Genomic DNA, 26,797 nt, shown 5'->3' on the forward strand with positions numbered 1-26,797 from the left:
GGGGGCGGGCCGGGGCGGCAGGGCGGGGCTCGGGCGGTGGGGAACGGCCGCGGTGGCGTCGGTGGCCTGCCGGACTCATTGGGCGCGTGGTGCGGAGGGATACGGCGGCCGGGCGTTGGAGCGGAGGCGGAGGGGGGGGGGGGGAGGGCGGAGGCGGCGAAGAAGAGGGACGCCCTGCTGACGCGAGCACGCCGGGCGGGGACTCGGAGCCCTCCGCGTCGGAACGGGCTCGCCCCGGCCGGGGAGTGGGGGGGAGGGGCGTGGATCGGTGGCGTTCTCCGCTGTGAGGAGGAAGAGAGTCGTGGTGCTGACGGGCAGGGCCCCTCCGCCAATGGGGAGGCAGGGCTGGTGCGGACCCCGCGGCGATTGGCCGGCGGGCGGAGAGGGCGGGGCGTGCGCGGGCTACGGGGCCCGCCCGGAGCGGCGTGGGGGAGGGGTGCGCGGGCCGACCCGCCCCCCCCCCCCGCCCGCCCGCCCGCCACACACACCCACCGCCCCCCCCGCCTCCTCCGTGCAGGGCCGGCCCGGCAACATGGCCTCGGAGCTGGAGAGCCTCAACCCCAGCGCGCGGATCATGACCTTCCGCCCCACCATGGAGCAGTTCCGGGACTTCAGCCGGTACATCGCCTACGTGGAGTCGCAGGGCGCCCACCGCGCCGGGCTGGCCAAGGTGCGACCCCCGCCTCCCTCCCGGGCGCAGGCCGCGCCGCCCGGCCCCGGGCCTCGGCCGCCGAGCGGGGCCGGGCCGCCTCCGCCCTTTGTTTGTCCCGCAGCGCCGGGGGGGCGGGCGCGCCCCGGCCCCGGCCCCGGCCCCGGCCCCGGCCCCGGCCCCGGGGGGTGTTGGGCCCCGGCCCCGGCCGGGGGTGTTCGGCTCCGTTGGCCCAAGTTTGACGGTCTCCCGGGCGGCGGGCGGCGGTTACGGCGGGTGCGTTTTGCTTCCTGCAGATAGTTCCTCCGAAGGAGTGGAAGCCGCGGCGGTGCTACGATGACATCGACGAGCTCGTCATCCCAGCGCCCATCCAGCAGGTGGTGACGGGGCAGTCCGGCCTCTTCACGCAGTACAACATCCAGAAGAAGGCCATGACGGTCCGCGAGTTCAGAAGAATCGCCAACAGCGACAAGTACGTCCGCGTCCCCGTGCGGATGGGCACCGCGGGCGTTCCCCCTGCCCCAGCTGCCCCGGGCCGGGCCCCCGGTGCCGGTGCCACCAGCGGCGTGACCGTAACGCCCTGAGCGGGTGGCATGTGCTTGTGAAACCGGCCGTGCGGATGGGGGACCTTTGTGGCTTGTGTCACCTGGCAGGAGGATACGTAATGCCGGCAGAACTTTTTGTTTCCGCTGTGGGCTCCCGTCGGTCTGTGTGTCCGTCCCCAAGAGCTAGACCACTGAAATACTTACTGAGTAGGGTAGCAGAGAAAGGAACATTCTTGACGTGAAAAAGGAGACAGAGAAAAGATTGCTTTAAAAGGAGTTTGAGCAAAAGAGCCTTGAAATAACTGTTTAGAAATAGCATTGGAATTGCCAGCTGCAGTCAGTCTGCTGAAGCTTATTTTATCTTGCAAGAGCAGTACGCATCAGTTATCTTAGGATTCTGTTTCCCTAATAGAACAATTCAATGAAAATTACTCATTTATGCTATATATGTGATTGTCTGGAACATACATATGTATACACACACACCCCTATTTAAACGGGTGTTAGAGTGTAAATTTGATCCCCCAGTGCTGCACAAAGAGGCCAGTATATAGTTAGCAGGGAAGGGACATCAAGAGCTGGTATTTTGTTGGTAAACTGAGCGTGCTTGACCAGTTTACTAGCAGGTGAGTCTGGATGTTACCTTTACAGTGGTAGAAAACTTTGGTTCTGGTGTGGGTTTTTTTTTTCCCAAGTTGTTCTTTGTATCATTTCTGGTTTTGACTACATCCTTCCTTGCTAAGTAGCAACAAATAGAAAGTGAAATTGTTCTGACCCAAGAGAAGCGCACAAAGCAAAAATGAAAGTAAACTGAGAAATGGGTGAGGTAATTTTCTTCCTGATCCTTTGTTCCCAAGTCTCACAGGAACAGAGCTGTGGCTGCTGTCACAGCTGTTCTGGGAGTTAGGGGTCTGGCTGATAACATGTATTAGGTGTTTTTATTGTAGCTTTTGATTCTTTCAGTGGTGGAAGACGTTGGTTTAGAATCGTCAAGTATCAAACTGCGAAGTCTTTAGTATCTTTGTTGTTTTTTCAGGTACTGCACACCCCGCTACACGGACTTTGAAGACCTTGAACGAAAATACTGGAAGAACCTTACATTCAATGCCCCTATCTACGGCGCTGATGTTAATGGCACACTTTATGACAAGGTGAGAAAACTGGTTTGGTTTTCAAGTAACGGTTGTCCCTGTATATTGCATTCCATAAATACTAATGTAGCATTTGACTCTTAACTTGCAGAAAGAGTTAACGATAGTCTTAGCAGACTTCCAGCTTCTGGAGTAGACAGGAACACAGTAAACCACATGTTTATAACATACTCTCCGTTTAACCCAGGTAGCTAAAGAACGCTAATAGAGGTAATGTTCTAAGGGACCTCTGTTAGTGCTTCAGTGTAATACAGTTTAGTTCAAGAAAGCAAACACCGCTGTTGCATAAGTGTTGCTTTTGTACTGCTTTGTCCCGAAAGGCATATGGGAGTTGGAAGTGTTGATCAGTGAGTACACACTGTGTTGGTATCCACTACTGCATGCGTTTTTGTGGGACAGCTCTGTAGCCATTATGTGTTAGGATGATAAACATTAGAAAAGGGTGTGCATTCTACTTGGTAGTCTCCTAAATTATGATGGTTTATTCTTTTAAAAGATGTTTGGAATGAAAAGTGTTTCTGTTCAAGAGGGTTCAGACATCAGCTCAAGCTCGCACTATTGTTCTCTGCTCTGTAAAGTCTGTAGCTTCATGGTTATTTCTCCTTCCTAATCATTAAGTTGGCTGATAACTTTTTTTTCCTCCATAAATGTGGCTAGTAAACAATCAGTATGTAAGCTAACACCATGCGAAACTTTTGTTTTAGGTGAACTAGCTAATGGTTTGAGCTGTGCCAGTAGATGATTTGTCTTGATGTGCTGTGTCACAAGCATCTGCTAGCTTTTGCAACTGTCGCCTTAGTTGTGTGGTTGAATTCTTCATAATGCTTGTTTAACATGAGGCCTGTGTTTTGCAGCATGTAGATGCGTGGAATATTGGCAGATTGAACACGATCCTGGATATTGTGGAGAATGAAAGCGGCATAACCATTGAAGGAGTGAATACTCCTTACCTATATTTTGGCATGTGGAAAACTTCCTTTGCTTGGCATACCGAGGACATGGATCTCTACAGTATTAATTACTTGCATTTTGGGGAACCCAAGTCATGGTAAGATTTTCTAGGGAAGCTTCTAGGTGCAGAAAAACAATACCATGAAGTATTGGAGTCGAAGTTGTGAAGTTACAAGAGTTGACTAAAGGAATTACCATCCCTCTGATCTTGCACTGCAGTTGTATCTGACGGCAAGAATGCTAGAAACCTGTAAGGAACTGCAAAGCAGTGCGTGTCCTCAGTAGCATTTGTTTGGTTACCTTCTAGAAAGTCCATTTGCTGTCCTGATGTAAAGAGTTCTTCAGAATTATAATATAGGGTGGACACTCTCTGCTACGATAGGGCCAGAATTTGGAAAACATGCTTATGATTTCCTGAGGCTCTAAAATGACCATACAGAGGTAATATGTCTGTTGTCACGCAAGCACTAGGGGAACAGGCAATTTTTAACAGACTTTGAAATGTAGCTATTTATTGTAGATCTAAAAGCAGGATAGTGGATCTTGCTGAGCGGTTCATCCAGCGTCTGAGCTTTCATGATTGTTTTTAGGGGAGGCTCCCGAATTTTTCTGTAGCATGGGTTGCATTTTAAGAGTGAATCATTCCCTTCTGTTCACAAATTTCTCAAGCAACTTCAACAATTGTTTCCATGGCACTTTTGTTGGAAACAAATTTTTGGCTGCCTTCTAATACAACTTTGAAGTAAAAAATAATAGCTAGCATGATGTGACCAATGAACAACCCCATGCAGTGGCAATAGCGTAGGAACACAAAACAATAGTTCAGTCAGATAAACCTTTTGTGCATTGCTTCTTTTACAGTAGTACATGGAAGAAGTTAACTTTGCTGATACCTTAGTCTGATTTATTTAACAAGGAACTCGCATCAAGAATATAGCACTCTATTCCAGAGCGAAAGCAAGCTAAGTAGGTGGTTTTATTTACTGCAGTCAAACCAACTAGGAGTTTGTGGTGTCCATAAAAAGGTGTGTACAGAAAGAGAGAGATGTAGCCCTAAAGAGCACGCCACAAGTTGTGCTCATGTTAAGGATGTGGCATTGCGTCTGACTTAGTCCCATCATGGTCTGAGCAGCTGAGAGAGATGATTCCATTTTCTCTCTTGCTCTGTGTTCCTCCTTGCACTGAGCATACTAGTGATTGCACAGCTGTGAGCAGAGATGGGTCAGGAAGTGCTCTTCCCTTTCTTCTTGTAATTCATGTTTTGCTGTGCAGATCTAATTAAATACATCAGACTTTTTACTCCCTCGACAGCTTAAGCAAAAGTCAGTAGAGGAGATGGTCAGCTTTTGGCTCTTGGTTTTTCTTGGGATAGAGAAGTAAAAGTCCGTGATAAAGATTTTTAGCTTTATATCATTGAACTTTGAAAGAGACAGTGTAGAGATGGAGGATTTTTTTTTTTTTTTTAAGTAATTCACGCCTTGACATCCATTTATGATTTCCAGTCAAACTTTGAGATTTTTGTCATGTCACTTGAACTTAACAGACTTGTTCTTATGACTGCAGGTACTCTATCCCTCCAGAGCATGGGAAGCGACTGGAAAGACTTGCAAAAGGTAATCGGGCAATTCATGTCCTGCCTTTTGCGGAAGGTGGGATGGACAGCCACAATGGTTTTCAGCTCTTTTAGAGTACAACACGCCTGTAACATTTATAAGAGCACAGGCTGGCACGACTGAACTTTTAGAATATAGATTATATTACTTCTGAGTGTTTGTTGTAGTATACACACAAAAGAAATGTCACGTTACAAATAACGCAGTTGTGGTCTGTCTCACCTTTAATGAGAAAATCCTTAACTATTGAATATTAGAACTGGAAGGTTATAGCCAAGGGAAGATCCTTCTATGTGTGGTCTTTCTTATGCTCTTTCAAACTGGCATGTTAAAGATGAATCTCCAGGAGTTACCCTTTTTCTTCAGAATGCCAGCTAGCACACTTCAGATAAGGTGGTCCATACTTGTAGGCTTAGGGAAAAGTACTGTTTAGACAGTAACTTTTCCTAAAAATTACTGAAAAAGTTAACTTAGTTCACAGCAGAATGGTAACATCTCTCCTTGCCTTTATTTTAAACAGGTTTCTTTCCAGGAAGTGCCCAAAGCTGTGAGGCGTTTCTCCGTCACAAGATGACCCTCATCTCTCCATCAATTCTGAAGAAATACGGCATCCCATTTGATAAGGTGTAGAAAAGTAATCACGGTTATACCAGCTCAGTCAAGAGGTTCATGCAGCCCTGTCTCATCTCTAACAGCAGCCAATAGCAGATGCTTAGAGAGGAAAATAGGAACAGGGCAGTGGGTATAAGGCAATCCTTTCCCACTCTGTTTATCCAGCAGTTGGGGCCTCAAAGAGTTTGAGACAGAAAAGTCTGTCAAGGACTATTAAAAACAAAGACTCTGTCTTCTGTGATTTTTTTTTTTTAAACTTAAAACCGTACACAACATCCTGTGTTAGATTAACTTCACTGCTTCACTGTATTCAGTGAAGAGAGATTGTTCTTTTTTTGTTTCAGACTTGTCCCCTGCTAATTTTGTTTGCTCTGATCTGCTTTCTCAATAGAAAATATGGCTTGTTCCCTATTAATTTTTTTTCATTACATTAGTAACGTTAGAGACTTCCTTACTTTCTCAGATGATAACCTGCCATCCCCGCTCCCCACACATACACATTGAAGATCTAGTCTTTGAGTCCTTATTCAGAAGTACTGTCGCATCTATGTGGGCAGCTGAAGGCTTTTGTTGTCATGAACCTTTGTTAGACAGCGGGGAAATGTTGAAGAGCAGCAGTGGAAGGCTGACTTAGAGTTGTACTTGAATATGAACAGCAAAAGAAAATAGCAGTAAATTTCCAAGCTGTGTGTGGATAGAAATTTTACTTGGCCTTAGATACTGCTCAGCCAAACCTGTAGCTGACAGAGATAAGTACCTTTATGACTTTCACATAGCTTGTCACAGAGTATTTCATATGTATAACCACCTTCTGTGCTATTTTGACCAGTTGTGTTGTGTTTTAGTAAAAAACTGTTGAGTGTTGCCTTCCAGTAAACAGATACTTAACATAAGTAGGAGAATAGTGAACTTAAGTATCAAGTCTATCCATTGCAGCACGTAACTCCAACCACTATCTGTGGGTGGGGGTTTTGGATACACTGTATGAGGGCTACAGGAGCTCCTTTTATTCAGACCCACCAAGTAGACTCTTAAGTTGTGAACAATGCGGTGTCTCAATTGTCTTCTAGGTGACACAGGAGGCTGGAGAGTTCATGATAACCTTTCCTTATAGCTATCATGCTGGCTTTAATCATGGCTTTAACTGTGCTGAATCTACCAACTTTGCTACTCTTCGGTGGATCGAGTATGGAAAGCAGTCTGTACTGGTAAGTGGTCTGTTGCCATCCTGTTGCGTACAAATAACCTAATGCTCTGCTGCTCATTAAGCCCCCAGTGTTTGTTCTAAGGGAGTGAATTCAGTGCTTTGTCCATTTACAATGTGATGTCTGCTTTCTGATACGGTAACCATGTCCAGTCAGCCTCCTGCTTCATGTCCTTGTTTGAGCTGTGGATAGCATATAACAGGGTTTTTAGCTTTGTGTAGATCAAGTGAGGCTTCAAAGAAAAGCAGGGTACTGGTTGTCTTTCCAAAGATGAAAGGGTGTGCTTGGTGGTCAGGATTTGTCAGTATTTTGTCTGATATTTTAACCATTATTTATTGACTGTTTAGCCTACAAGTATGACTTTGGTAACTTAAGTCACTTATCAAAATAAGTATCTTGGCTGAACCTTTAGACCGGATAGCGTTACATCCCTGTAGAGGTGCCTTACAAACATGGGTTATGTTTGCAGAAGCTATATTCAAGTGAATGCTTTGAAGCACTAGTTGTAACCATGCCCGGATGAGGGGAACCTCTACTGCTCTGGGTCAGCCCAGAGTTTGTATGGCTCCAACTTCCTCGTTATAGTCTCTGGTTTTGGTGGCTGGTTTTGTATAAGCTCATTTTAAAACAGTCAGCTTCTACCAGCAACTCTTTAAATAGGCTGGTGAGCTTGCTTTCTTAGTTATCACAATAGCATCTGGTTTCCTGTTTTGTAGTTTTTGCTGGCTTTTCAGCCCAGTTTTTAGTAACTTAATATATGCCCTTTTGATTTCCTAGGAAAGAGTCTTGAGAGTTCTGAGGCTCAATTAACTGTGGGGTTTTTTTTCTTCAGTTAAGCTCCTCAAAGCGAAGTGATATAGGAATGCAGAGTAGAATTGTTGAGTATGTGGCCTTACTTGGAATATTTTCTGTGACTTCAGTGCTCTTGTCGGAAGGACATGGTGAAGATCTCCATGGATGTGTTTGTGAGGAAGTATCAGCCAGATCGTTACAAGCTTTGGAAAGCCGGGAAGGACGTGACTGTCATTGACCATGCTCTTCCAACCCCAGAGGCAGCAGAGTTCCTTAAAGGGGATCTCATGCAAAAAGTCAAGAATGGGAAACAGTGTGCTGAGGAAATGGAAGCAGGAGAGACGTGCAAAGAGGAAGTGGATGGGGATGAGACAAAAAGGTAATGCTTTATTTAGTCCTCTGCTTTTCTGTTGGATTATTAGAAATTGGACCCAGCTGCAGTTGAAAGTTTGCCATTCTGGTAGAACAACAGCAGTCAGAGTTAGCAATAATCTGTTTTCTTGGGAATACATTTTACTCTTAATTTTTTTTTTTACTGTTTGAGTCCACATTGATGATGGTCTGTGATAGACAGGAAATGCACCAGCTTGGAAGGTAGTTCCTCGTCTTTGGACAGACATCCAAAGCCTGGGTTGGAAGCGTGCACCGTACACTGGGAGGCCAGAAGAAAAAGGGGGTGTATTGGAATCGTGGGACAGTACTTGCTAGCAAATTGCAGTACCATCAGTGCTGCAAGCTGCAACATCGGTGTGCAGTTCCTGGTTGCTGAAGGTGGGCAGGCTAATCATCTTACATTTTGCAGTTAAATCTTTTTCAGCCAGTGTCAGCTATGGTTCCTAAAGCTGTCTTTGGTGGTGGGTGTTTTTGTTGTTGTTTTGCATTGGGTTGGGTTTTGTTTGGATTCTTTCTGTTTAAGGTAAAGAATGCCTGGCTAGAACATAGCTGCTTAATACATGATTAACAGATGCTGAGGAGTCATCCCAAAGGATTACTGACTCTGCTTCTGTAAAGGCAAAGAAAACTCTTCAGAATAATTCGGAAACTATTTGGCTTGCCAGATGCTGTCTCATAAAACACTGATCCAAACCAGGCTGTATTTCGTGCATTCAGACAGAAATTCAATACGCTTGCGTGTTTGGTAACCTGACATATGGATTCGTCTTCTGCAGCATCCCCAAGCATCGCATAGGAACAAAAAGGCACAGGGTCTGCCTGGAAGTGCCTCAGGAGGTGAGTGAGAGCGAGGCCTTCCCCAAGGAGGAGCTGAGTTCTGCGCAGTATGAAGTGGACATGGCAGAGCCTCGTGAGAGACCTACAAGTGAACTTGTGCAGCAAGGTGAACAAAGGCTCAAGCATCCAGGTAACTGCGTGTCAAGCTTTATCCTGGTATGGGGGAACAGGGTAGTATTTTTCAGGGAGAGAAGCTGCTAGAGCTTAATCTGGGGCACTCTTTCGTCTAATGCTGGTTGGTAGGATGTTGTTGTGTCCAGAAAAGCAGACACTAGTTTGTCAGAGCCATGGCAAGCACTTCAAAAATTTACTGTCGTGAGACTTGAGATATTACCATTTGATTTTTCAAGACCAAAGAGTGCATCTGAACAATTTTACATTGTGCCCCTTAGTTAAATTTGTCTGACACTTCTGCTGCTGGTTTGAGTAAATGAAATAACCACAGCTTGAATTGTTAGCCCTTGTAGCCTATCTGTGGATAACTCCCCAGTGAGAATTATGTAAAAAAATGTTGGGGAGAGCAAAGGTGTAGGCAGCCATCCTGTAGCTGCTTCAATGACTGACTGACCAGGTAGGTCGCGGGGATGTTGCCCTTCAGCTGAATTAAAGGGAACAGGAAGTATTGCATGAGACTTGCTTAAGAAATTGGTGTTTCTAGCTTTTGATTTTTGCCCTTTTTATTTTGCCTGCCTGCATACAGAAATCTATTGGATGCCTCAGTAGTCTTAAGGTCCTCTGTATCCCTGTTGTGTAATGTGACGTGTTTCTAGAAATTGCTTAGTAAAACATATGCACACTTCCTGGTAGTGTGGGTCTGGTATGCTGTATAGATGTTTTATTTGTAATTTTGTAATAAGTAGGCTGGAGGAAAATTAATGTGGCTTGTAATGAGTCAGTTATCCTTGCTCTTAAGGGAGGAGCAAGTGGCCTTTGGAACAATATAGGAACAGGGCAAAAATCTGTGATGCCTCCCTCTAGTATTCTGTTTTCCAGCCCTTTGCAGCTTGTATTTAATAATCTTCTATTGGTTTTGGGGTTTTATTTTTCTTCTGTTAAGTCTCCCATGAACCCTTGTAACCTCTTACCCACAGCATCATGTGGCCAGGAGTTTGGCTGTTTAGCTACACTGTATAAAGGACCATCTCTCTTTGTTTATTTTGAACTCACTGTCTGCTGGTTTTGTTTGATATACCATAGTTGTTGTGCTGGAAGAGGCCATGAGCAGATGCTTTTATTCTCTCTTTCTAAGCCACCCATGGTTTTATAGGTGTTTGAATTAATTATCTACTCTTTACATGACTTAGTGTCACTTTTTTGTGTGTAGCAGTTTGCTTTCCTGTTTGGCTTTGTGCAAATGGTTGCACAAATGTTGTCTCCACTGCCCAGACTTCAGAAAAAGTCAGTATATGCTTTCTTCTAGATCGTGTGGACTCAGCCAAATTTGAAGAACTGAAAACGGTGAAACTTGAGGAGGAAGAAGAAGAAGAACAAGAAGCAGCTGCATTGGATCTCTCCATTTCACATGCTTCAAATTCCACTTCAGTGTTGCCACCTTCAAAGCAGAGTGCAACGTCCAGTGTTCAGTCCAGTTCGCCTGCGTATTCTGGTTCTTCAGACTCTGAATCGACTGATCTGTTGGCAAAACGAACTCTTCCTGGGCCAGCTGGGGTGCTTACAGTCCATAGCTATGCTAAAGGGGATGCCAGCGGATCTGACAACGAACAGACTTCAGGAAAGCAAGCCAGTGCCACCGCCAGTGTGAATGAGCAACAACTGGCAGAGGTATGAATGGCAAGAGTACTGAAAGCTTAAGGGCTGTATTACAAAACTTCCTATCTGTGCAGATTACGTTTTCATTCCATTGGTGTTTGCATAACAGGTTGCTTAGTTGTTAATGTGTTTTTTAATGCCTATGGGGTTTGCTAAACAAACAAGAATTAAGATGAAAGTCTTATACTCTTACCTCTTCTAGAAAACAAGGAGATCTCTTATTTTAAGGACTTCTTTAAATTATTTAAGTGCTTTAAGGTGAAGGGTAGCTTGGTGGTTTTGACATGGTAGTGTTAACAGGCTGATTCAGGTCCTTTTATAGTAAGAGACACTTATTTGTACCTAAAATTAATCTAGTTCAATCCAGCCTTTATTATGAGCACATTTAATACGTTTGAGGGTTTTTTTAATATAAAATTGCATACATATTATATATGTGTGTGTCCCTTTTAAAAAAAGAAATGATGGAACAAAAATTATTGGTTTGGAGAATGTAAATCTGAGTGTTTAAGAACTGCCAATGAATGTTTTATTAGACAACCCAAGAGAAGGCTGTAATAGTTAAAATCTTACCTGGTGGTGTCTTTCCAAATTATTTTGTTTCCCTCTTTAAATCTGTGTTTAGAGAGTGGGAGGCAGGTAATGATTATGTCTTCAAAATTCAGGAATTACAGAAACAGAACAGCAAATGGGCAAATCTGTTGATACTTAAGCTGAAACTGAGAAAGAGTTCTCATGGATAATTAAACTAAAGAAATTATGTTGCTGATACTGATGTCTCCATTGCTCACTCCATGTAGGGAAAAGGTGAAATTTTGAATGGGTGTAGATCGTTTTCCCCAGTGTGGTGTATTTTGAAACAAATTTTCCATCAGATGGCAACTGGGAATGCTAATTTCTATTTGAATAAAAGCATTTCTGTTTCTTAGAAGTCTTGTATCCAACTCTATGTAGGAGATGAGAGATAATTATTGTTATGCTCTTTTCTGGCTTCTTTTATGAAAAGGAAGTGATCTAAAAAAATGTAAGATGCATTTAATCTAAGATTTGCTTCTGTTCTTAAAGGAATAACGGATTTATAAAAGAAAAGGGGCGGGAGGCACAGTTCTTATCTAGTGAGAGGCTTCCTGGGCTGTTAAAATCATTGTCTTGCTTGTCAGGTTGGTAGTAATTTTGTCAGTGTGTCACTTATTTTTACATAAGGCTAAGGGGAAGAGAAATTAACTATTGTTGTAGTCTCCTTCTTTCAGTCTGTCTGGAAAGACATCAATGTAAGTAATAAGCAGAGAGGGTGAAAGTTTTTCCTTCATTTAAAATAAGCCTGTTAGTTCCACATGCCAATGAACTCTGTAATTTGTTTTTCATTTTACTATTTTTTATTTTTAATTTGGAATTTTTAATTTCACACACAAACTGAGGATTTTTGCAGAATGAGTGACTCTTCTAAGTTGAACCATTCAATTTGTCTTTCTTTGTTTCTGTCTTTTACATGATTCTTATATAAACAGACTTGCATGAAAAGCTATGTTGGGACCTGTGAAAAGTCTCTATTCTAATGGCTCAATAGAGCTAGTACAGCTCTATCTGGTTTTTCCTAGCAAAACTGCTGCACCAGTTCTTTCAAAAACTTAGCTAGTTTAGAGCTGAAGTTAGTTTGATAGAAATAAAGTTATGGAAGCATGTGTGCATTTTGTGGAGGTTTCTTTAAGTTCAAAATAAATTCCTTTAAAAATAATGTCAAAAGGACACATGCTAATTGACTGCTGAATTGCTTCTCCTCCTCCAGGTAGCAAAGGAGTACATAAGATCAATGAAGGAGAGTAAGAAGTCCAAGGGTCGTCGCCAGCCATTGAGCAAGCTCCCACGCCATCACCCGCTCTTGGTTAAAGACTGCATTAGTGATGATGGTGAGTAAGCCTTGTGCTCTTTGGGAAACTGTAGAGAGGGTCTTAGCTTCTGTGGACAGTATAGGGTATTCCATTAAGTTACTGGCGATGAACAGGAGTCAGCAAGTGACACCTCTGCATCCTAGACAAGGTGCTTATCTCATTTTTCTGTGCTTGCCTCATTAAACTTTTCTCTCAAGTGGTGTCTTCTTTCTTTCTTGTTCCATTCTTTGGAAAGTCACAACTCTGAAAAGAAAATTAAACTGGTACCAGAGACTGTTGCTTAATAGCATCTGCCTTAGAGCATTCTAGTAATTGATGTAAATATTCATGATTTAAAAAAAAAAAACAAACCACCACCAGATTCTTTGACTGACAGCCTTAGTCTTGATGTAATTTGGAGCTGATGCTGTTCTCACCCAATAAGCCTATCTTGTGTTTGCATGGTTGCTTGATTAGTAGAAGGCTCTTAAAAATGAGACCGAGCTACTGGCTCCCATCACCCTTCTGTCAGTTTGATTTCTGGCAGTCTTTCTTTCATCTTCATTCATAACTTCTTGCCTTATTTAGTTTCATTTGCAAGAAGGTTATCTATAAAAGGACATATAATCACTGAGTTAATGACCTCTTATTGCAGAGGCATCAGAGCAGCTAACTCCTGAAGAAGAGGCTGAGGAGACAGAAGCATGGGCCAAGCCACTTAGCCAGCTGTGGCAGAATCGGCCACCAAATTTTGAGGCCGAAAAAGAATACAATCGGACCATGGCTCAGCAGTCTCCTTACTGTGCTGTTTGTATGCTCTTCCAGACGTATCAGGTATGTAGACCAAGTCTGTTAATATTGTCATAGAGATAACCAAATAGGTTGCCGCTGTGATGCATAGTTTTAAAAACGTCATTTTGCATATTGCCGGTTAGCAAAAGCTGCATCAGTGTTGCAGTCTTCCCAAGGAATTGTTCCAGGAGAGCACAATTGGGTGAACCTCACCACACCTGTGATGGACTGCTTGTGGGTTCCCAGGGACTCGCTCAGCTGTTCAGCAGAAGTTTTTGTGTTCTGTGGTTTTTTCTCAAACCACAAAATGGAGCTTGAATGTTGCTGGAGCTGACTATAAAATCCCATTTCTCTTTTCCACACTGACACCTTCACTTCTACAATTCTTTGAAAAACACTTTACATCCACTCATAGCATGTGGTCTTTGGGGAGCTGGCAAGGAAGAAAACCCTTTACTTAAAAGGATTTAGGGTTGTGTTTGTGGATGGCATAGATAGAAAGCTGTCTTTTCTTGGAGTATATCCATATTGACAGTAGCTGTGGCATGTGAAAATGCTCTTTAACAAAGTGCAGCTGTAGCAACGCATAGCTTGAGATGGGTTGCAGAACCCTTTTGTGATGTTGACTAAATGCTTAGGCAGGAGTCCCACGCTAAATTTTTTGCTGTGCCAAAGCTATGTAATTTTGAGGTAGCTTGGAATAGTTTTCTTGATTGCGTGCTCGACCTGCAACTTAGAGGTAGTTTGTTCCTTCCCATGTGCTGAGCATATTTGATATCACTGTATGATTATGGTGGCACTAGGAATGTGTTCACCACAGTTTTGGAAATAAAGACCTCAAATTTTTGTTGAGGGTTTCTATTGCATATAGTTCTGAAATTCCATGAAAACCATAGACCATAGTTTTTGTTCAATCTTGCTATTTCTGTCTGAGAGTAGGTTCTTGTTAAGACTGGAAATTCTACACAGAAGCTGCATAGTACATCGGGATTTCAGTAGTGCTGACAGTGTATAAAGTTAACAATTTGAGGACAGTTTAAGTTCTGTTAGCTGCTTTTTTGAGTTCTAAATGCTATTAAGCAGAAAACTGTAGTTTCAGGTTTTCAAATGTCTGTCTACACCAGGCGGTGAAGCAGAAAGTCTTCCAAGATTTGAGCTGTGGTTAGGGTCTTTGTTCCAACTTCAGAAAGTCTATAGGAAGTCTGGGAACTCACTTCAGTTACCCATTCAGTTAAAAACTGGCACGAAATGCCAGACAAATAGTCACTCTTCCTTTGTGAAGAAGAAAAGTATCTAGCTGCTTGGAAAAAAAGGTCATATTTTCTTCAACTTTGTTATGGCTTTCCCTCAGTCATTTAGTCTTTTGCTTGACATGCAATGTTCAGTGTAAATCAGTAAGTTTTACAGAATCTGAATAAACAAGACTTGTTGAAAACATGTCAGTTTCCTTCCAACTGTCATGCTTACCTGCACTTTTTTTTTTTCCTACCTCTTGATGCACTGTAGGAGGGACAGTGCAGCTTTATTCTGCTACTGCAATTTCTTCTAATAATGTTTTTAAAAGATGAGGCAAACTACTCTTATGGTGGCCTGTGAAGTGCAAAAGATGGTTTGAAACATTTCTTCAAAGAGAACGATTCATTTCTATTTAGCTGTTAAGAAGGGTAACTTGAATAGAAGCACATCTCTGTAAACTTTACATCTAATTGCAATTTGGTTTGACATTGGTTTAGATGAATAAATTACAAAAGATTAGCTGAAAGTCTCCTGAGCTTTAACTGGGAAACTGCATTTTTAGTCTGCTTATTTCCCACAACAAATTAGCATCAAAGGCTGTTAGACTTGCTCAGAACTACACTAGGAAAAAATAACGGGGATTGCAGTAGGTATCTGTTTGTGTGATCATAATCCTCCCATACTGAGGTAAGATAAAGGTACAATGCTGGATAGCAGTGTTATGATCCTCTGTATTAGAGGGTGGTGGGAATGCAGCAGAGGTATTGCCCATAGAACATGAGGTGGGCTTGGTGATTCCCTCTTCTGTCAGAACAGATGCAGTTTGATGTGTATCTTGTTGCTCATTAGAGGGATGCAGTTCAGACCTTACGTTTTGCCATTTGGGTAGAAAATAATTTCATTCTGAAGCTGCAGTAGCTGAGGATTTTATAAACTAACTATATTTTCACCTAACCTACTAACTCTTTAGTCTTTCAGTACCATCATTCTTTCTTTAAACTGGATTTATGTATGGAATAATGGGTGAGTAAAGATGATGTGAGACGGTTTTACTTGTAAAACTTAAATTCCCCTGTCCATTTTTTATAGGCAGAGTGTGGAGGCAACAGTCAAAACTCTGGAGTAGCTCCAGCTGCTGTGGATGGGAAGATCCGAACCAAACCCCTGATTCCTGAAATGTGCTTTACTACAACTGGCTGCAGCACTGACGTCAATCTTTCAACGCCCTACTTAGAGGAAGATGGAACCAGCATACTCATCACCTGCAAGAACTGCCGTGTCTGTGTTCATGCAAGTGAGTGCGTCTAGACTTAACCCTAAACTCTAGTGTTCTCTGTAGTAAGTCTATACATCATAGCAAGCCTCTACCCATCTGTTTAATGTGCAAACAGATCAAGTTCAGCCCTCACCTGATGGTACTGGCCGTTGAAATGTGGAGTTGACTGCATAATCCTGAGGCTCGTTGATTTAACTTCCTGCTTTACTTCTGGGTCCTAGGGGCATGGGTCTGAGTTTAGGTAAGCTCTTAAGTGAGATGTGTCTGTTCCAGGTTGTTATGGTGTATCCCCTGACAAGGCCACTGAAGACTGGATGTGCTCCAGGTGTACAGAAAATGCCTTAGAAGAGGTAAAGTTTCTCCTAAGATTCTCACAGATGGAATCTGGTACATTTGGGAGCTTGGCTACAAAGTTAATTTCCATAGTGATTTGTTGTTGTTGTTGTTTTGGGGTTTTGGGGTTTTTTTATTCTCTCCTGTGAAAAGAAGGCAATTTAGGGAATGTTTAGGAGCCAGTCTCTTGTATTTTGGTGTTTTTTTAAGCCATAGTGATTAATCCTTTTAACTAGTGCAAAGCTGCTGAGCTCACTTGAGTCATAGGGAAGATATTCTGCATGAATGTGGGAAATAGCTCCATTGTCTGTCTTAATTTATGGTAGCTACTATTTCTAAAACAGAAAGTAACTTCTGTTTATAACTAGGGAGGTGTGCACCTGTGAAGGCAGCAAGAAGAATGGGATTCCCTCAAAAAACTATATAGACTCTAGGTCAGCAGAATGGGTCAACCTTTCGAATTGTATTTGCTCCTATTTGTTCCAGATCCTTTTACACATCCTCAACGGATATGGGGTATTGCGGTTGTAAAAGGAACCCATAACAAACAAGTTGAACAAGTGTTCAGTGGTAGGTCTGCTTGCCTTCAACAGAGTTCGAGTCTATATTTGTTGCCCTAAGGGTAGCAGCTTTTGAGAGCTAAAGGGCTGATCTGTACAAGGTAGTTGGCTCTCTTCTGACCATCAAACCGTTTTCTTCCTCTGGACATGCATTTTGAGGAGGAAGTTCTGAAGCAAGTATACCACTCTGGACTTCACTCTTCCAGCTAATGCTTTCTTCCTTGTGCCAGGACTGCTGTTTGTGTTCATTACGAGGAGGAGCACTGCAGAGAGCCAATGATGACAAGTGAGTGTTCCAGATTTTTTGACCTTGAGGGAGAAGCTCAATTCCTAAGTAGCTGAGGGTAACCTAGTAAAGCCAGTGTCTCCACTGGGTGTAACAGAGTGACCAACAACACCTTTCACACTTTCTGTTAGTGGGGGGGCTATGGTAAAGTGTGTTCACATTGTGTTGACATGCAGCAATCATCATCTCTTCAGGTAATGCCTCACTCTCATTCTGTTGACAGCAGCTGTTAATTGCTTTGCATTTTATAGTGCAGAGGTATAATGTGCAGAGGTATAATGTACCACATAAAAATAAGTTTCCTGATGAGGTAACATCTCTCAGTACCTTCTGACAGAGGATTATCAGGCGGGCTTTTATAATGCAGGTATGCAACCAGCAGAAGCCACACTAAATTGCTCTCCTGTTAAGCCTGTTAGTAGTAGATTGGAAGTATGAAGCAGTCTTGGGTTTGCCCCACATGTGCCCTGTTACTTGCAGCAGGAAGGAAGATTACACTGCTAGTTCTCAGAGGCTATTTATTATGATTTACATGGCAAAATTCAACAGAACTGTGTTTACTTAAACTCCAAATCATTCTCTTTTGGCCTAACGCGTATTAATTTGGTTTTCCCCTCTTCTGTCCTGACAGGTGGGTTCATGTGATGTGTGCTGTAGCTGTACTGGAGGCAAAATTTGTGAACATTGCAGAGCGGAGTCCTGTAGATGTTGGCAAAATCCCCCTGCAACGTTTCAGACTGGTAAGGATCACCTGTGCTTCACTGGTAGGGTTTCAAAATGTCTCTTCAGTCCATTCAGAATCTGGGAGACTTTGCTTATCCCTTCAAACCCAAGTCATCTCTCCAGACTGAAAAATTTAATCTGCTCTGTTCTTTGTATGGGAAATGGCAATTGTCCCTGTTGCCATTTTTTTGAACCATTCCCTGTTCTAGTGTGTGTTTATTCAGATGAGGAGCCAGCAAGGGGGGCACAGTTTTCAGTATGTGGCAAATTACATTTATACAGTGGTGTTTAACTTGCTTTATTGACTGCTGTTGAGCAACAAGATGCTTCAGGTTATGCGAGGCATTTGTATAATGGGGGAATGTCTTCAGCAAGAAAGCAACTGTACTTAACTCTTCTAACATCTCAGTGTTGAGGGGGAAATGATTTTAACTGCTTTGTATATGCTAATGCATTACAGATAACATTCTTTTCCTACAAAAGCCCATCAGGCCTGACCCAAGTGTAACTGGGTGGCTGGTAGTAGTGACAGAATTTTAACTGTTACTTCTGTGTCTTTGCCCATTATTCTAATCTTGTTGCTTGTCTTTCTGTGACTTAATAGCCAAGTGCTGAAAGGCCTTGTTCACTGTAGAGCATTGTAAGCTGATTTAATCCAAAATCTCCCATTGCTAGCATCCTTGGGTCGCATGCTTTGTGCATGTTGAGCTGGTAGATATTTAATGTACATTTTTTGTCTATGGGGTTACTTTAAATTTATGAATTATTGCCTTGTCATAAACTAGAACTGGTAGCCTTTTGCTTCTTTTTGTTCAGAAAGTAGCAGTGCTCTCACAGAAAGTAAATGGGACAGTATCAGACTCTTAGACCAGCTAGCCCTTTGTGTGGGGTAAAAGCTAGTGCCAACTGATAACCTCTAGTTTCCTGTCCACAGAAATGCATCTTCTGCAAGAAACGAAGAAAGAGAATTGCAGGTTGCTGTGTACAGTGCTCACATGGTCGGTGTCCCACATCCTTTCATGTCAGCTGTGCCCAAGCAGCAGGAGTCATGATGCAGCCTGATGACTGGCCATTTGTTGTCTTCATTACCTGCTTCAGGCATAAGATTCCTTCTCAGGCAGAGGTGAGTAGGTGTGTGATTCCCAGGATTTGAACTGCAGTATCTTGGAGGGACTGAGAAGTTTTAGATTATGTGATTCTTTTAAAACTTAATTGAAGGCTTGGCTCTCGCACAGTGTTCAGTATAATCTAACAGCGTTGGTCTTGGATTCTGGTCCCAGCCTTGCTGCTGCTCTGAGTGCTCTTAGTCAGGTCCTTTATTGTATTTTGGTTTGCAGCCCAGAAGGACTGAGAGCATTACATCCCTCCTGTGGCTGTTGTAATGAGGAGTAATAGCGGGGTTTCTGCTGTGATGCTTAATATGCAGGAGTTAGTGCTGGGACTCCAGCGGGCTGCATGAGTGGTCATAGAATTTCATGTTTAAGTGATTGATTAGTTTATGAAGTTCCCATGTAGCCCTTTTAGCCATCAAAACCACAACAATCTATTAGAGAATATTTACTGTAAAGGCCTTGCATTGCTCTGAAGAATCAGAGCTTAATTTACTGAGTAAATTAAGGACAGCAGCATCTAACAGATCAGACTTTAAGCATTTGAAATTCCAGAGACAGAACTCTTCTAAAAATGCTGCTGATGGTGTCTTGCGTAGAGTTATTCACCCGAACTAAAATATTTTGCTTCCTTGTCTGCCAGCACTGGAGCTATGGTCCTCAACACATTCTTTATTAAGTCATTGTGTAAAAAGTGATTTTTCTTTTCTCAGCGAGCTAAGGCTGCACTCCAGGATCTGTCACCTGGACAGATAGTCATCAGCAAGCACAAGAATGGTCGCTTCTATCAATGTGAAGTGGTCAGCCTTGCAAAGGAGACTTTCTACGAGGTCAACTTCGATGATGGTTCCTTCAGTGATAACCTGTATCCAGAGGACATTGTGGTACGTTATGCAGTGGGAATCTGGCTCCGGTAGAGGGCACATGATGCAAGTCCATTCTTGCTGCTGCAGAGCAAACACACCAGGGGATTTGGTAATTGTTCCAACCCTAGGTTGTGTTGTGGCTGAGATGTGCTGCAAGATGGCCTTAGGGGTGTTACATGAGAGTGCCTTAACTGAGGGCACACAGGAACAGGTGTAACAAGGAGTGCAGCTAATCTTTGGCTGCTTAGCAGTGGTAGGTCTGAAGGAAAACTTGCTGATACTTGCATACCATTCCTGCATGAAGTACTTTGAAGTTGGGCCCACTATTGGGATTTAAATACAGATGACATAGGTGGATGTCTCTCAGCCTAGTTCCCCATTTCTAAAATGGAGTAATTGTTGGGTGATGTGCAATGTGACTGGGATAGACTCCCTGGTGGTTTGCTGAATCTTCACATAAGGAAGCTTCTTACCCTTGTCCTTGTCTCTCCCACCTTCCTCCTTTATCCTGTAGAGTCGAGACTGTCTTCAGTTAGGTCCCCCTGCTGAAGGGGAAGTTGTGCAGGTGAGATGGACAGATGGACAAGTTTATGGAGCCAAGTTTGTCGCATCACATGCCATCCAGATGTACCAGGTACAGAATTGTTGTCTGGAAATTGATCATTCATAACAAGCTCATCACGTTAACAGCGCTGTTCTTAAAGTGCACATTGCTATAGGGAAGTCATGCTTAAACACTTCAGGGGAAGTTACTCAGTCTTGTCAGCAATGCCAGATGCTGGTAACAGTTGCTGGAGTTAAGTGCAAAGTGGTTGCTTGCAACACTACTTATATCTGGCTACCTACTTGAAAGTGTCAGCTTCTGAAAAATTGCTGATCTGCAGTTCTTCAGCAGACTCTGTCCCTGTAGCTTAAACTACTTAAAATAAGTTTGATATTTGCTTTTCTCTGTTTTGTGAGAGTGCATCATGCCTTGCACACTTCCAAAGGGATGAATGTTAAGTTCACTCCATGTTAAAGTGACCAGCCAGACTGTCTTGTCAGGTGTTACAAGAATATCCCAAAACGTGCTGGGCTTCTTTTACTGTCATGGGCTTAGTGAGGTTTTGGTTAAAGTCTGTTGCAGTGTGCACACCTGCATATGTATCTTATAAAATTCAAGTGGTAGAAGATTATTTCCTGAGAGGCCTCTGTGGGGAGGAGAAGGCAAGTCCTGGGTAGCTGTGGGAGGGTTCTAACTTCTGAGACTTCTGGCAGAACAACTTCTGTTTTTCTTCTAGGTGGAATTTGAAGATGGGTCACAGCTGATGGTGAAAAGGGATGATGTGTATACTCTTGAAGAGGAGCTTCCTAAGAGAGTGAAGTCAAGGCTGGTAGGTAATCAGGGTGCAAACTTCTACTAAAGAAGCTCATTTAACTTAATTTGTCCTTGAACAACAAGCTGAGTGCATGGCAGCAAAAGATTACAGTCTGATGCTCTCAGTCTTTGTGAAGCTTGGTAGTTGATCAGGCTACAAAAGCAAAGTTCTGTCTCGCTCTGGAGAGGCCTTAATTCTCATTCTGCAGAGATAGGAGTTTATAGCATAGAGCCACTGTTTGGGACAGCATGTTAATACCTTTTCATGCCTGTATTCATTAAGTTTCATTGTCTATTCCCAGTGCAAAGAATGGCCAAGTTCCTTCACTTACCTTTTGCTCTGAAAAGCTCTTAGTAGGGTGGCATCAAAAGAGCTGGCCATTTTTTTAAAATTGTAAAATAATTCAAGTGGGAAAGGACCTCTGCAGGTCGCTGCTCCAGACACCTGTACAGGGGTAACTTTGAGGTCAGACAGGGTTGCTCAGGGCTCTCTCCAGTCAAGTTTTGATTATCTCCAAGGATGGAGATTGCACAGCCCATTTGGGTCCCTGTTCTGTTGCTTTATGCTTCTCATTATAAAAAACAGAACTATGGACCGCATGCTATGGTATCTTGCTTTACAGAGGGATCATGCACACCCTAATGCAGAACTTGTTGGCAGGCACATAGGATGTTAGAGGTTTCAGAAAGAATGTATGGTAGCTGAATCCTGACCAGGTGTTTAAACATGCCTGCTCCATAAGGCACAAAATGTACTAGACTGCTTGAAAGTTGGAACACATGAGTGTGTTTATTCCTTTAAGAAAGTGATTGTGAACTTAAATCAGCTACTCAGTTAAATTTGAAACCTGTGATTTTTTTAGATCTCTGATTACAGTTCACTTAAACTTATCCCCAGACTTTTAAGTCCAGTTTCTTAAATATTTTTCTTCTTGTGTTTGGTCAGTTTTTGAAGGCAGCTGGATGTTCCTAAATATCCTGACTTGGTTCTTTCTTACATGCAGTAGGAGAGTGTGGAGGCAAGGATTTGATCTGTGTTCTAGTGACTAATTCTGTTTTTTCTCTTAGTCAATAGCTTCAGATATGCGCTTCACAGAGATCTTCGCAGAGAAGGAGGTCAGACAGGAGAGGAAGAGACAAAGAGTGATCAATTCACGCTACCGTGAAGATTACATTGAACCTGCATTGTACCGGGCCATCATGGAGTAAGCGCTGCCTGTGGCAGAGGAAGAAGATGCCCATCTCCCCTAAGGATTTAAATGCTCCAGTACAACAGGCCATATTTGGATGCTTCGAATCCAGGGTTTTTTTGTTTTGTTTTTTAAGGAAGCTAAAAAGCTGTTGCTCTGCAGTAGCTGAAAGGCAGCTGTTGGATAGTGAAACAGATCCCATTTGCTGAAGCTGATGCCTGCAGACTCCTGGTCTGAAGTTGGGTCCTTACTGAATAAGCCAGCTTGGGGGTGTTGCTTTCATCTCGTCGAGCAGTCTTGCTTTTTTTATTAGAGACAATTTTGACAGGTGGCAAACTCTTTTGAGAGTTGTAGCCAGGAATCTTGGCAGCTGCAGAATAGTACAGTCTATTGTTTTAATTGAATAATGTTCCTGATTTTGGGAGTCTCCCTGGTGACCACACCTGGGCTTGAGCAGGCAGTATTACTGGTGCTTGAAATTGAACCTCTTTTTATATTTATATCCATCTTTTTGTCGCAAGCAGCTTCAGTCTCTTGTTTCTCAGCACCTCCTTTCTGAGGGTTGAGCTGTAGGCTGTTCAGGTCCAAGCAGACAGGAGGTGCTTGTGTGAACAGGTGAAATGTGAAATTGAATCCTATAGGACAAATTATTTAACCCTCCGTTTAATATTTTTGTTCTGATACTTGTTTTGACTGACTTAATCATAAGTTTAACTGTAATAGTATGTGCCTCAGAATCAATGAATCTGTCTGGAGCCCTGCGCAGTGCAGCCATCTAACAAGAATAGGGTTTCAGCTCCCAATAGACATTTAGCTCCCAAAGAGTTTCTTTTGAATTTCTCCCCACCCCCTCTAAGGCAATAATGACCAAAGGGACAGAGTCCTAACTCTCCCTTCTTGAAATCCAAGCATCACAGTGTTGGGGATGGCAGGGCAGCGGTATCTGAAGCAGTGCAGTACCTCTTCTGTGGCAGCACTGTCTGTCGTGTGGCTGCAGGCTTTTGCTTACAACAGCTAATATTGGGTCTGAGACAGATAAAGCATGCACTGAACTGTAATGTATTACTGAAAGGCTGTGCAATGCTCTTCTGAAGCAGGAGTGCTGCTGTGTTGCTGTCTGGCAAAGGTTACCGCAGCATTTTTATAGAGTATTAGTAGGGCACATCTCAGTTGTGTTGGAGAGAACTTGCTACCCCAGCAATAGGGAGCTGAGTTAAGCTGGGTAGTAGGTGCACCCGGAAGATGTGCCAACTTGCTCCTAGTAATTTAAGCATTAACGCACCACAGTAGGAGCCATGTAAATACATGTTCCTTTCCCGTTCTGTAGGAAAGGGACTTTAGGCTGTGGAGCAGATTGGCCACCTTCTTTTTGCATGGAATGATGGGGTGACTTTTCCTGCTGGAGAAAACTATGGTTATGTGTTCTCCAGAAACAGTTCAAGAGGAGAATTTTCTAGTGAAACAGACCTAATGCATCCCTGCTTCTATAGGGACATGGCAATGTGTCTGCAAAGCCTGGATTTGTAACTTTTTTCCTTTTGTTACATAGCAACGCTATAAACCAAACTCTTCTGAAACCCCGGTGCATCGATTTGTGATTAGCAATAAAATGTAGTATGGTGTAGTGATACAACTCTTGATCAGAAAAGAAATAAACTACAACTTTTATAAAGAAAATCTTACTTATCCCTACATTTTTATAGGGTCAGGAGGCTGATGTGAGTAGCGAAGATTTGCACAACTGCTGTTTTGCGTAGAGGTATTCTGTCCCATTTTTGTGGTGGAATACCTCATTCATCAGTATTGGAAGGCTTAAACAGATTCTGAAAGGAGACAGTGGCTTTCCTTTGTGGGTTTTTTTTGTCTTTTTCCCATGTCCAAAACTCCTGGTCTCAGGGTATTAAATCGCTTTCTGATGAATGGGATAGTTGGCTTGATAAAACTAGGGTCCGTTAAGACCAGAGTCTAGTAGCTGCAGTTACTCTGGTCTGGGGAATGGGAACGAAATTGCACTTTGATGTCTTAGCTTGTACGTAAACCTCTCTGAAGTGACATGCCGTGAGCAAACGTGGAGAGGAGCTGGCAGGGCCTTAACAACCTTGCCTCTGTTCTGTCAGCGTATCTTAAGATTTGGTATTAACTTCTTGTAGGCTGAACACTACCTGTATATTACTGAAAAACATACTCATTGTATCATCTGCCATTCTCTCTCCAGAGAAAAGGTGCCTGTGTTCAGGCTTTCTTCCCAAACTGCCATATAACTTAAATGCACCTTTTAGGTGCCACGTGCTACCTGTGCTGCAAACACCTGGCTTGACAGCTTTATTCTAAAATGATGACCTAGTACAAAACAGCTGGATTTGTTTGGAGTGCTGTTGTTCAACTGCAGCAAATTTTGCCACCCACCTCTAGCAGTACTGAGTGACTTTCAAGAGCTCCTATGCCCAGTATTTGTTCTGGAAGAGGAGCTTTGTTATGCCACGTTTTCTGCAGGCTCCGGATTTGCTCTTGTCAGTTGGCTGCACTGTGTTGGAAACCGCTGCCATCCTGCACGCTGAGACAAAGGGCCTTCCCAATTTTCCCGTCAGTTCTTGTGCTGCATCGTTCAAATGTGAGCATACTTTACCTACTGCAGTGACTGAACTGCATTTTGGCTTCTCTCCGTGAACTTAAAAATGGTGACCCTAATGTTTGACGGGTCTATATTATTTGACTTTGCAAAAACAATTGGGTTTATGGCTTGAAGTATAACAGGTAGCAATAAAAGCTCTTTACAGAGCAGCTGTCTCAAAGGTACATATGCTTTCCGTTACCTGTACTTTGATCTTGACTGATAATAATTTTCTCCAGTGGTTTGTTTTTGGAAGGTATTTATCCCTGTTACAGCATCATTCCAATGAGGGCAAGGTGCTGCCAGAGTATCAGCTAGGCAGGTGCTTCTTCAATGTGTTCAGTAGGAAATCACGCTCAATATGCCCAATGGGAGCTCTGATGGCCCTTCGTTAGGTCTGTTGCATGTGCTGCTGCAGGCAGTAGACCTCACTTCATTTTTCATGAAGCTTCCATCTGCGGCTGGTTCAGGCTGGACCCATAAAAAGCATTTTTATTATAAACCGATAGTGGTTTGCCCTCAATTCAGGATGAGCTTGGCAAGCCAATGATTACTTTTTATAAAGTTTAAAAAGGTGACTATTCTTCGTAAAGCACCTGACTGCAGTAATGTTTCTGCCTGTGGCTGGACTTCTAGGAGACCTTTTTCTCCATCAGGAGACTCCTTAGATGACCAGAGATGGTACCATCAGTAGTAGGACCCATTCTCCTCACTTCTCTCTCTTCCCAGTGTTTTGAGCTGGGTTGAATTGATTCTGCACTGTTTGAGGAGCATAGCCACATATCCCAAGGCTTCCAATGCATCTCTGTTCTTCCATTCTCTAACGGGGCTTCTGTTGTCTGACATGTCTGCAGTTGTGCTTGTTTTTTAATGCAAACATGGGATGAAATCAAGACTCTGGTAGCCTGTACATTGTTTTCAATTTGATTGAGTAATAAATCTAACTTCAAAATGGACAATCTGTAGACTAATTTAAGAACTAAAGCAATGTAACCTGGAAATTCTCACTGTGCTTCCAACTCTTCTATTAGCATTATTCCTTTCTAAGCATCTCCTTAATACTTATCCAGTGACTTCTCAGGTGTCTTTCAGAGATGCTAAGTGGAGTTCTGTTAAGGACTCAGTCCAGCGTGGCTGTTTTACTACAACAGGGTCAGAGCCACAATCGTCCCTCCTCATTGAAGTATAGACCTGAGACATCTGCAGTAAGAGCTGAGTTGCCTTAGGTTTGCTCTGTAGCTGCAAGTGGCAGTGTCAGCAGAGGAGTCATCAGAAAATCTTACCTGGGTGCAGAGTCAAACAGCTCTGTTCTTTACTTCAGTGTTGACTCTTGAATTTCACAGTGCTGGTTAAGACTTGCTGAACTGGCAGGCAGAGAAAGGAGATTCTTCTACCTTAGCTCAGGGATTTTTGTTACTGATACACCGGGTGACCTTGAGTAAATTGCTTATTCATTGTAGTATTATTTCAGCCCGTATCTTTGGAGCCTAAAGTGCCAGGCAGTCCTGGAGCCAGCTTTTGTAGTTTGAGGAAATGTTAACATCTCCTTTTCCCTGACAAATTTGTAGATGTTGCACAGAAACTTTAAATGTGTGCAAATAGGTTAGTGTAAAGTGTGTAGTATTTTAGGTTCAACGTGAACAACATTGCTAAAAGTCAAAATAAGCGTTTTTCCTCTTTTCCCATAATTATTCTTAATTTCTTTGCATTGCTGTTAGAGCTGTTCAGCAGCTTTGGATTTCTCCTTCGGATGAGTGAAGAGTGCAACACTTAGGTGTGGTGAGTGTGTTGTTGCTTGGTTCCAGTAATAAGCATAGCTGAGAGTGTGTATCAGTATTTTCCTTTGACCTCACCGGAATGGTCTACAGAGGAATGGGAAACAGTCACCTGATTGCTATCTTTTGAGGAACCTGTAGCAGATCCATGCAGAAACATCGCCACAGCCGCCTTGCTGCAGCATGAGTAATGTGACAACGCTGAAGTCAAAACTGTTCTGACAGCACCTGGAGAACAAGGGAAATGTGTAGGGTGGTACTGGAAAAAGATTAAAATGGTATTGTATACGTGTTAAT

The 26,797-nt window shown here is 43.0% G+C and overlaps 1 protein-coding gene across 1 annotated transcript; it reads left to right on the plus strand.

The window, feature by feature from the left end:
- Positions 1–25,684, plus strand: KDM4A (lysine demethylase 4A). The gene is made up of 22 exons (XM_052800953.1): positions 1–89; positions 518–670; positions 946–1,121; positions 2,231–2,345; positions 3,200–3,393; positions 4,860–4,909; positions 5,430–5,533; positions 6,592–6,729; positions 7,647–7,897; positions 8,688–8,878; positions 10,169–10,530; positions 12,305–12,425; positions 13,042–13,220; positions 15,504–15,708; positions 15,964–16,040; positions 16,814–16,869; positions 17,501–17,609; positions 18,527–18,715; positions 19,415–19,585; positions 20,082–20,201; positions 20,848–20,940; positions 21,993–25,684. Exons 2-22 carry the CDS (start codon positions 533–535, stop codon positions 22,131–22,133), a joined length of 3,180 nt encoding a protein of 1,059 aa, XP_052656913.1. The 5' UTR covers positions 1–89; positions 518–532; the 3' UTR covers positions 22,134–25,684.
- The last annotated feature ends 1,113 nt before the right edge of the window (positions 25,685–26,797 follow it).

This window comes from Harpia harpyja, chromosome 11 (genome assembly GCF_026419915.1).
Source record: "Harpia harpyja isolate bHarHar1 chromosome 11, bHarHar1 primary haplotype, whole genome shotgun sequence".
Taxonomy (NCBI): Eukaryota; Metazoa; Chordata; class Aves; order Accipitriformes; family Accipitridae; genus Harpia; species Harpia harpyja.